This window comes from Bubalus bubalis, chromosome 18, assembly GCF_019923935.1.
Source record: "Bubalus bubalis isolate 160015118507 breed Murrah chromosome 18, NDDB_SH_1, whole genome shotgun sequence".
Lineage (NCBI taxonomy): Eukaryota > Metazoa > Chordata > Mammalia > Artiodactyla > Bovidae > Bubalus > Bubalus bubalis.
In genome coordinates this window covers 10,465,146-10,476,552 of record NC_059174.1, presented here as the reverse complement: position 1 = coordinate 10,476,552, position 11,407 = coordinate 10,465,146, and the positions used below count along the sequence as shown (strand labels likewise).

The 11,407-nt window shown below is 50.4% G+C and overlaps 1 protein-coding gene across 1 annotated transcript in view; it reads left to right on the top strand.

Moving 5' to 3' along the window:
* The first annotated feature begins 536 nt into the window (after positions 1-536).
* The window catches only part of COTL1 (coactosin like F-actin binding protein 1), a 44,054-nt gene continuing 33,183 nt past the window's right edge, over positions 537-11,407 (top strand). Inside the window, exons 1-2 of the mRNA XM_025268479.3 lie at positions 537-812; positions 1,081-1,163. Coding sequence (XP_025124264.1) covers positions 736-812; positions 1,081-1,163 — 160 coding nt within the window. The 5' untranslated portion in view covers positions 537-735. The remainder of the gene's footprint in view (positions 813-1,080; positions 1,164-11,407) is intronic.

Here is an 11,407-nt window from a genome sequence, read left to right as displayed (position 1 = left end):
GAATAGGGAGGAGGTAAACGGAGTTGTTGTTTGGGGGGATAAGGAGGACTAGGGGAGGTTGGGGTAGGAGATGAGGGAAGGGAGGGGAGGTGGGAATAGGGAGGCAGGAGGGAGAAGGGGTTAGGGAAGTGGGAAGAGCAAGGGGAGGAGGTGAGGCGAGGAGCGGGCAGTGAATGAGAAGGGAGACTCAAGGAGGGAGGAGGGAGAGGGAGTAGAGAGAGGGAAAGGAGAAACAGGGCTTGGGGAGGAGGAAATGGGGGAGGAGTTAGGGGAGTGGGAGAACAAGAAAGGGTTGGGGGAGGGAGAAGAGAAGAGCGGGGAGAGAGAAGAAGAGGGGAGGAGAGAGAAAAAGCCCCTCTCTCCAACCCCCTTCTCAGGGTTGCGCAACCCACTCGGGCTGGGATTGGCCGCTGGCGGGTAAAGACGCCACGCCCCGACACGCGCTACGACCAATAGAGATAGGGGGTGGGGCGTAATGCGTCCTGGGAGGCCAATGGGCGAAGGGGGGCGGGGCTGCGTGGCCTGGGTCTAGCTCACTCTCCTAGAGCACTCGGAGCCACCGCCGCTCTCGGAGCTTGGAGCTCTCCTTCTCTCGCTGCTGTCGCCAGCCGCCCGCCCGCTTGCCCGCCCGCCTTCCGCGCGTCCCCGCCCCGCTCCGCTCCGATCCCTGCAGGCGGCCCCAAGCGCGCTCATCTGTCGCTGCGAGCACAGTATCCCCACTGCGGCCCCGCGGCGATGGCCACCAAGATCGACAAAGAGGCTTGCCGAACGGCGTACAACCTGGTGCGCGACGACAGCTCGGCCGTCATCTGGTGAGGAACTTTGCATTGCTCTTCGAGCCCCGCTGCCTGAGCTCGCAAGGGGCCTGGTGCGCTGAGCCGTCTTCCAGACGGGACGGATTAAGGGTCATCCCCGTGCGGTCTCCCCGCAGTCTTAACCCGGGACAGCGTGGAAAGCCAGCGCTGGCTTTTCGCTAGCCAGAGCATCTTTTAGATTGTTCTGTGGAAGCTCGGCACCGTTCAGGCACCAACGCTGATGTGTATGTGTATGTGTGTGTTTTTCTCTTCTCCCAATCCAAAGGGTGACTTTTAAATATGACGGCTCCACCATCGTCCCCGGCGAGCAGGGAGCGGAATATCAGGACTTCATCCAACAGTGCACAGGTAGGGAGACGCGCCTTCTTGGGGGACTCCCGGTCTTTTGGAACAAGGTCAATGCTAGGGAGGAGCCTGAGGCCACCCTGGGCGCCCCCAGCGCTGGAGGAACCCGATTGGAGCGTTCTAAAGCCTACACAAGCCTTCTCTCCTCTGGGCATCCAGAACAACCAGAGGTGACCGGCAGCCTCCTCCCTCTCACAGTAACCTTTTCAGGCGGGACAGCTCCTTTGCCCCCATGGTCATTAGCTTTCCACCGTTAACTCATGGAGTTCCCAACTCCAGGGTCCAGCCCTCCCGGGTTTCCCCTTTCATTAGTCAGAGAGCCAAAATAAAAACAATCCTGGTGCTTATTGAAGAAGAAAGAAATGGTTAGCGACAGCCCTCTCCTTTCTCCTGCAATCATTGTCCATGTGCTGGTGATGTGTTTTTGTTCATAGAATATAGAGCAGAATATGAAAGCGTACATACCATATGATCCCATTTATGTGAAATTTTAGAAAAGGCAAAGCTAATCTGTAGCGTGAAAAGTCAGAAAAGTGGTCCCGCTAGCCACTGACTGGGGGAGGCATATGGAAGGTGGGGTGGGGTTTCAAGGGGTTGGGAATATTCTGTATTTTGATTTGGGAGGCAGTTACACAGGTGTGTACATATAAGAAATCTTTCAAGCAAAATCTTTAGGATTTGTAAACTTTGTGCCTTTCCCTGGGTTGTCTTGAACCATTAAGTGGAAAAAACACATGCATGTACAACCACAATCTCCAGTCCTTGCCCCCCAACACACACCACTGAAGCAAAAGGCCCAGGATCACTGGTAATAAGGCCCTTTAAAGCTAAGCTTGGAGGATGGGCTCTTTTTCTGGGCTCTGGGCTCTAGCTTGGAAATAGATATTTTCAGACAAAGGCAGTACGGCCTGAAAAGTTAGGGTGGGGACCTAGAGTCAGCAAGGTAGGTTTGAATCCCCTTGTGGCCACTTTCTAGCTGTGTGGTTTGGGGCAAGTTACTTAATCTCTTGGGGCCTTGGTTTCCTCCCCTGTAATCTTAGAGGGCTGTCGAAAGGATAAGTGAGTCAGTGCCTGTACAGATGACATGGTCATTTGTGAAATAAATAAAAAATACAACACTATGCTCAAGATCACGCAACAGCCCCTTTCCTTTATTCAAATGACTATTTTGAATTTATTCTAATTCAAAGAATATCTATAAAGTGTCTGCTGTGGGCTGGGTGGCACTGAGATTTACCATCCCCCCCCCCCACACAAAAAAATCTCCCAACTAAAACATCTCCTAGAGCTACCTCTAGACCTTCACTCACTGCTTTTGGACAGGATTGTTTAAAATGTTGTTGTTTAGTTAAGTCGTGTCCAACTGTTTTGTGACCCCATGGACTGTAGCCTGCCTGTAGGCTCCTCTGTCTGTGCAATTTCCCAGGCAAGAATACTAGAGTGGGTTGTCGTTTCCTTCTCCAGGGGATCTTCCCGACCCAGGGATGGAACCCAAGTCTCCTGCATTGGCAGGCAGATTCTGTACCACTGAGCCATCTGAGGAACCCTTTGTTTAAAAGCAGATGTGTAAAATACTATCACAACTCACATCTATTGAGGTGCACAGGGCCAGGATTGAAAGCCAGGCCCCTGACTCAGGAACCCCGTCTCTCAGCCACCTCTGTCCTTTCAGCACCGTGATGCCTGCTTTCACAAGTGGAGTAAGTGCAGCCTCCTGGGCTTTGGTGTATAACTGGGAGGCTCAGCAGTATTTTTTGCCTTGCCGGCTCTGAGCTTTTCTCACAAGCCAGCTTCCTTCCTCTCTGGACACTAAAGTAGCAGTTTCCTCCTGCTAGCCATCCATCATCCCCACCCCCTGCCATCAGACTGGGGTCTTCTCCTCCCACCCACCCGCCAGCTTCTGAAGCTATTGTTCTGTCCATTGAGTAGGAGAAGGTGACCCCAAGAATAAAGAGCATCCTGTGAGTGGATTCTGAACTGGGGAGGCTGTGGTCAGAGAACACTTCCTCCCTCCCTGGGGCTTCCTTCCCCAATGATAGGGATGGCAGTGGGGAGGGCCTGGTGGGAGAGCTAAAAATGCTTTCCCTGCTGCTTGTTGAGCTTATGAATGGGCTGTGGGATCTAAAGGCTCCGTCTGCTCTGGCTGGAAGTCCGCCTTCCTTCCCCAGCCGTCTGTCGGACAAATGTATAGGCAAGCTGTGGTTGCCATGCCTGCTCTTGTTTGTCTTAGGAAAGCCTGTTCTATCATGCCACCGTGTCCTCCTAACCCAGTGACCAAGGGTTCGGAACGCTGACTAGTAGCTTTCTACACGCAAGTCACCGTACTGGGCACACCTTGTCTCTGTTTCTGAGCTTGCTTCCCTTCCGTACGTAGGTGGGGAAACGGAGACCCAGAGAGGTTAAGTGACTTGCCTGCAAGTCACAGCAAGGTCGTGGCAGGCCTGGGCCTTGAACCCAGGCAGGGTGGCTTTGAGGCCTGTGCTCTTGACCTCTTCTCACTAAGAAAGTGGTTTAGAGGCTCATTTCTAGTCGTGGAGCATCTTTGCTGTACAGCAGGTTCTGGTCGGGGCTGGTGGGATTGTTGGCAGTTAAAGAAGGCACGTTCACCCACTCCTGTGATGCAGGGAGGCCTCTCCGTGGCCCTCATCTCTGGCCAGGTGTCCTGACAAGCCGGAGGGTCTAGTGCTCCTGGTCTGGTATAGCCTTCCTATTTCCAAAGTTCTCACAAGGTCACAGGGGACCTGGGAGCCTAAAAACAGTGCCTCGTCGCTCCTCCGTCTGCCCTGGGGGAACGAGGGGCTTGGAGGGCCCCCCACCCCCACTGTGGGCTTTCTCTCCTCCTTGACATCCTCACCCTGCCCCCCATCCACCCCCTTCCTTGCTCTGAAATACCCCCCTCTTTCGCCCCTCCTTTGCCCTCTGGCTACTATCTTCCTTCCGTCGTCCCCGCACCCCCCCCCCCCCCCCCCCCCCCCCGTTCTTCTTCGGAATGGAATCTCCCATTAAGCCTCTCCCTGTCACCCCTCCCCCGCCCCCCAGGCTGGCCTGTCCTTGTCCCCAGGCACTGGTTCCTGAAGGTCATGAACTGGAAGGTCGCTGGGCCGCCCTTGTCCTCCTGTTTCTTGCTGACAGGATCTGGAGCCCTCTGGGCCCCGCACTGGCTCTTCTGGTGCCGGCCTCACCTGGCCCCTTCCTTCTGTACTGACCGCTCCATCACTGCCTCTGCTCTTACTTCGTACCCCAAACTTCAGTCTGTGTGGGATGGTTAGAGATCTGTCAGGTGCAGTGAGAGGAGCCCGGTGCAGTTAACTTCCCACTCCCCCACCCCCGAAGAAAAGAAATCAGTCTTAGCTTCTGTGGTTGGAAAGTCCAGGTAAAGTACTAGCTGCAGATAAGGCTGTCCGAACTCACCCCCCTCCCCCAGCCCTGTTTTCCTCCTTGATCGCTTGTCTTGGGGGCAGGAGGGCAAGTTCTCCCTGAGCAGTGACGTGATAACCTCTAACCACCCAGCTTCCAGGCTTCGGGGAGGAGAGAGAGATCGACTGCCACCGATTTCCGCAGAAGTCTCCAGACTGACAGACTCTGACTGGGTTCATGTGCGCATGTGAACTAATCCCTGCGATTCTGGCTGACTATGCCTGGATCAGTGCCCATGCCTGGAGTGGGGGAGGGGCACCCCCACCAAACCAGGAGACACTGGGGGAGGGGTAGCCCCACCAAACAAGCAGGTGGAGTCGGGGAGGGTGGGTTCCTAAGGGAAGAGTGAAGGCGAGGGCATGCTGCTTGCAGAAGAGGGGCAGACCCGAAGAGGTCCATGGCTGCCCTTTATTGCAACAGTCTCTCAGCCCATGGTCCTTCTTGTCTTAAATTCATTCTATCCCCCTCCACCCCCAAGAATGGAAGTGAAAGTGAAGTTGCTCAGTCGCATCTGACTGTTTGCAACCCCATGGACTGTAGCCTACCAGGCTCCTCTGTCCATGGGATTTTCCAGGCAAGGGTACTGGAGTGGGTTGCCTTTTCCTTCTCCAGGGGATCTTCCCAACCCAGGGATTGAACCTGTGTCTTTTGAATTGGCAGGTAGACTCTTACCACTGAGCCACCAGGGAAGCCTGCAAAGTAACTTCCTAAATCGTGGGTCTCCTCAAGTTCCTTCTCTGCTCATTAACCATCTGTAGCTCCCATCTGCCCACTAAGTACAGGCTATCTACTTGGCCTTCCAGCCTGTCTGTCCACAGCCGCATCTCCTGTGCAGCAGCTCCCACAGCCCCCTTTGTGCATCTGCAGCCTGACCCTGTGTAACACTCTCAGCCTGCAGGCCAGTGATTCCCTCTGGGTGGAATTCCTCTCCCCTGTATCTGTCCATCTGAGACTGAGCCAGCAAACCCACCTAGTGCAATCCCTTCTGTATTTCAACAGCCAGGACCTTTGGAATCAGAGAAATTCTAAATTCGCATCCCAACTCTGTCTCCTGCCATGTGACCTCAGGCATTTCTCTGTCTGTGCCACAGTTTTCTGGTCTGTAAAATAGGGGTTCTGATGGTGCCTGCCTCTGATGCTGACTGAGAAGGTTCACTGAAGTTATATGTCTAAATGGAGAGCCCAGACATAGTGATGCAGTTGGCCGTTGTTACTGTTACTTTTTTTTTTTTTAACTCTCCTAGTCATATTGGTTGTTATTACTATTACTTTTTATATCATTATTTCTGTTCTCCTAAGGATTAGGAGCATTTAGGATGACAGTGTGCTTTCTGATCTGAAGTTGCTTGTGCATGCCCTAGCTCAGCACACAGTCAGCACTCAACTCTGAGTTCACTTAGAAGAGGTGCTCAACCCCAGACTGGCACACAGTAGGTGCCATGTGGTCATGCTTGAGACCTTTGGCCCAGGTCTGCATGCAGTAGGTGGTCAGTAGAGGGTAAGAGGTGGTTAGCACAGTGGTTAAAGGTCTAGGCTGCTTTGGATGGTCTGGGTTCAAATGCTTGCTAATCATGTGAGCTGAATTATTCACCTGCTCATCCTTTGCTATAATGTGATTATTAGGAGGATTAAGAAAGCAAGTTCATGGTGCCAAGGATGCAATCCGTTCTCCATAAATGGTAGTCACTGTGATTGTCATCTCATTGGTGGAATTTAATTGATATGGAAGTAAAGTATGTGATCAGAGAGATGGGGGGAGGGAAGATATGATGGGGAATGGGTACTGCGCTGTCTGGAGGGTCTCTGGTTGCCCTGACAGAGCCATGGTGAGGGGGGAGGAGCCAGGGCTAAGCTGGGAAAGGAGAAAGGAGTCATTTGCCAGACTGACTGGCGGTATGATCTCTCTGATCTCTGTAGGAAGGGCTTACAGATCATGTGTATGTGTTGGGTCAATGGCTCAGGGTGTCTGTGAAATGTGTTTTTTCCTTCACCTTACAAGTAGTACAGGTCCGTTGCAGAATATTCAGAAAGCAAGATTAAGCAAAAGGAAGAGAATAAAAACCAGATATAATTCAAATATAGTTTAACACTCAGAAATTTATTCATTCATTGATTCATTTTCTCCTTCTTTCTTTCCTTCGATCGACTACTCTGTAGGTTACTGTTCTAGGCACTGAAGGTAAATCTAGAAGCAGAGAAAGCCCCTGTTCTCATGGTGCTGATGTTTTATTGTCATCATCCAGCCCTTAAAGTGGCTCCTAATCTATCTCTTGTATAAATGTAACATTGTTTAATAGATCTTTTATTGATAAACTGACCCCACAATACTCTGTTGCAAGCATTTTTGTTTTAGAAAGAATCTAGGCATCTGGGAATGGATCCAGTTTTCTGTTGGTACAGATTTTAGAGCCAATCAGTTACGAGCATCGATGGTAGAGCTAGGGTGTCTTGCTTTGACTTGTAGCCTTGCTGTGCTGTGTGACCTTGAGCAAGTCTCCCAGATTCTCTGTTTCTTCATCTGTAAGATTCAGTTAGTGATTGCACACAGGGTACAGGGTTGCTAAAATTGAGGATAAATTGACATGATACACGTAAACCTTATAGGCAATGCCTCCTATACAATGGGTGCTCAATTAATGTGGTTATCAGTAACGTAGAACCTTGCAACTGCTTCTCAGGGACTGAGTTTGGCAGTGGGATGGTTGAGGAAAACAGGGGTGTCTTTACTGTTAAAGGCAAAAACATTCATTCTAACGCTTGTTAAAAAACAGTAAGGCAGAGACTTCCCTGATGGTCCAGTGGTGAAGACGCCCACCTTCCAATGCAGAGGGCATGGGTTAGATCCCTTGTCAGGGAATTAAGATCCCACAAGGTGCATAGCGCAGCCAAAAAAACAAAAAACAGTAAGGCAGACTTTATTCAGAGGACTGTTGTGATAGGTGTAGGGACCACTACAAGGGAGAGAGATCAAACTCAACTCTGAATACCACAAGGAAAAGTGGGAATTTGGAGTCAAGAAGCCAGGTAGGGATCAATGGCTGGAAAATTACCAAGAGGAAGGGTCTGGGGTGAAGGGAGAAGCTGGCTAAACTGACTTAGGATTCTTGCTGAAGGCATGCCAGGGATCAGACATCACCGGGGAAGGGTGAGAACAAGGAGCCTGATTAGATATTGAGGGGTGATCAGATGTGGTGTATGGGGAATTCTGGCTCAGTTGACTTGGCGGGATCCTTGCCAAAATCAGCGAAGGCCGAGATGAACACAGAAGTCCAGAAGTTGAGACCCAGATGAAAAAGAGCTCAGAAGAGCGTGGTCAGAGTTCAGTCAAAGAGAGACTCTTTGCTATTATTGCAAGAGGGACAGGTTGGGAAAGAGACAATTCGCTCACTGGCCTCTGCATGTGCAGCTGTGCAGCACACATAGGTATAGCGGTCTCTCTATTTTGCTCTTCTGTACTGGATTTTTTCCCCCAAGCTGCACATATGCATTTTTTCCCCCTCTAGCTTATTTGAGTGAGAAAGGAAGGAGAGAAATTATCTAGTGAGTCAAAGGGAATATGAGGTCAGAAGGAAGCTGTAGATCTGTGACAGGGCTTTGGACCTTGTAAAATGCTAAACAGTCTGTCTGTCATGCAATCAACAAACGGGGATTGATTGACACATCATTTCTGTTGCTCCAGAAACAATGCTGGGTGGTGATTCTTCAGTGGTACCTGAAGTGCTCTGGAAACATTATTTTCACAGTTTTCTGCAAAATTCAGTCTCCCGCTGCCTTCTTGGCTCATATATGTGTTGCTGGGGGAGCCTGAGCCACGTTGTGTGGCTTCTTTGTGTCATAAAATGCGTGGGCTTTGTAACAGCTCTTCTGGGTGATATTTCCACTTGCTTTGGAGTTTGTGGCCATACCTCCATGGAGAAGGTTGCTAGATGTCCCTTTTCCTGCTAAGTAGGGTGTCTCTGCTTCAGCGAAAGTGTTCAGTTAGTTGAAATGAATTGAGTTTTCCCTCCTTGAAAGTCTTTAGACATTAATGCAAACTTTTAGAAATTATTGCTGGTGAATCATGTAGATGTTACATCCATGTCCTCATCTCCCACCGTTTTTTCACCTTGGTACATCCTGGCATCCCACCGCCCCACATCTGGAGCCTGGCACCCCGTGCCCAGGTCTTCGGTCGCCTCCTGGTGGCCACATGGAGTGGACGTTTCTTTGTATTTGTTCACTTTCTCTCCTTCTAGCCTTTGGCAGTGACCGCTAGTTACTAAAAACACGGTTTTCCCTTCCATCTGCTTCTGTAGTGCAAAGCTCACCTACTTCTCTTTTCCTGTTTCTCATCTCCTGCTCTCACTTCCGTCTGCTGGTTCTGCTTCCCTTTTGTGCCCCAGAAGTGTGGGTGTTTCCAGGGCTCCGCCCCTGACCCTGGCTTTTCCTTCTCCGGAGCATTTCTTGAGTGCCAGCCCTTTGCCCAGGACTGAGTTGACCCCTTCTGAACCTGCTGAGCTTGCAGTCCAGGTAGGGGTGGGGAGGTGGGGAGAGCTTTTCTCTCCCCTTAACCTTCTGTCGCTTTTGCCCACAAGGTCCAAATGCTTAGAAATGACCCAGAATGCCCATTAGGATGGGATGCTCAGCAGCTCACCCCTCTCATGCACATCCCAACACATGATTCTGACCCTGTGGATGCCAACTGCCCTGCACTAGGTAGGCGCTTTGCATGTATTAGCTCATCTAATTTTTCTTACCTGTGAGGGGTATGTTTGTAATAAGAACAATGACACCAGAGTAGGAGTCATCTCCATTTTACTGATAAGAAATCTGATTGTTTCCTCAGAGAGTCCAAAGTCACTTGTTTGGTAGACTCACAGATGACAGAGAACAAACCAGTGGTTGCCAGTGGGGAGAGGGGAGGGAGGAGGGGCACGTGAGGGGTGCGTCCTAAGTCGCTCAGTCGTGTCCGACTCTTTGCAACCCCAAGGACTGTGGCCCGCCAGGCTCCTCTGTATCTGGGATTCTGCAAGTGAGAATTCTGGAGTGGGTTGCTATTTACTCCTCCAGGGAATCTTCCCAACCCAGGGATCGAATCCAGGTCTCCTGCATTGCAGGCAGATTCCTTACCACTAGGGAAGACAGGGGTAGTGGGAAAAAAAGGATTATTATGAGATTTTATGACATCATGTGGGAAACTTTTGAAGATTATAAAGCACTTAAAGAATCTTTCATTCAATAATAAAAATAATAAAAAAATCACTTGCTTGAGATGGCACAGTAGGTAGAGAAATTGGACTTTGAATCCAGATCTGTGTCCGAGCCTGCACTGCCCTGACCTCCCCCTTCCTTGGAGCTTGTGCAGTTTTCCTTCTTTTGGCCTGTCCTCATTGGTCTTGCTTTCCTGGCGGACTTCTATACATCCTTCAAGGCCCAGTGTAAATATCCCCTCCACTCAGATGGCCTCCTTGCCTTTGTGATGTTCATCCCGTTCTGCGGTGATTACGTGTGCATCTGTTTCTTCAATTCCATGGTGAGATCGTGGAAAGAAGGGCTTTTGTCTCTCTGGTGGTGGTACCCTCAGCGGAGCATCCTCCCCCCTCGTGGTTACGTGGTCCTGATCTCTTTTCCCCGGTGGTTGTGTCACTCTCTTGTGTGGACCCAAGTCATGGGTAGCAAGCCCTTAGCAACTCCCCAAGCTATATCCCAAACAGGAGCTTTCTGATATCTGGTGTTTGACTCTGCTGCTAGATAGAATCTGAGCTCCTGGGGGCAGAAACCTGGTTGGCCTGGTTCTCTGCTGTGCTGTCCGCGCCTGGAACAACACCTGACCTCCCCAAGTGTGTGTTGAATAGATGAATGAACACGGTCCCCTGAGACGTTTGAGAGCTGAGCTCACCCCTGGATAGTCCACCGTGCCCTCTGCCAATGTAACCGCCCAGTGGCCTGTATGGAGAGTCTTTAGGTGATGAGGCTCTGAAACCCTTGTTCCCCTGTGGCCTCTGGCCCACATTCCTGCCCTGGAGCCCCTAGGTGTCTTCCTCTCCAACTGAATTTGATGCCTTGGCTTTTCGGCTTCTGCTCAGTGGCCTCAGCAGGGCCAGGTCCCCAGAGGCTTGTGTGTAAGGCAGGGCTGTTAACCTTAGCATTTTGTGTTTTGTTTCATCAGTGCATTTGAAATTAACTTGCCTGACATCCTGTTTTAGTTCTGGACTTAATTTCCGATCATCTGTCTCATTTTTCCTCATGCACTTATTCTTTTTTTTAATCATCTGTGCATTTCTGTAACTGTCCTTGCCTATCATAAGTTATCATAATCCTTAAAAATAATGACGAACACTGGGCTTTTATTGTGCCAGAAATTGTGCTGAGGTCATTGTATCAGTTTCCTGTGGCTGCTGTAACAAATGACCACAGACTCAGTAGTTTAAAATAACATAATTTCTCGTCTTAGAGTCTGGAGGGCAGAAGTCCAAAATCAACCTCACTGAACTAGCATAAAGGTGTGGGCAGGACTGTATTCCTTCCAGAGGCTTGAAAGGAGAATCTGTTTCTTTGCCTTTTTTGGCTTCTACAGGTTCTGCATCCCTTGGCTTGTGGCCTCTTCCTCCATCTTCAAGGCCAGCAGTATTTGGATGAGTCCTTCTTATGCAGCCATCTCTTTGATTCTTCTGCTTTCCTCACTTCCATATTTGAGGACCCTTGTGATGACATTGGGCCCACTCTAGTCATCCAGGACAATCTTCCCATGCTGAGACCCTCAATTTAATCACACTTGTAAAGTGTGCCATGGACATGCCCTTTGCTATGTCCAGTCACAGAGTCACAGGTTCTGGAAATTAGGGTATGGA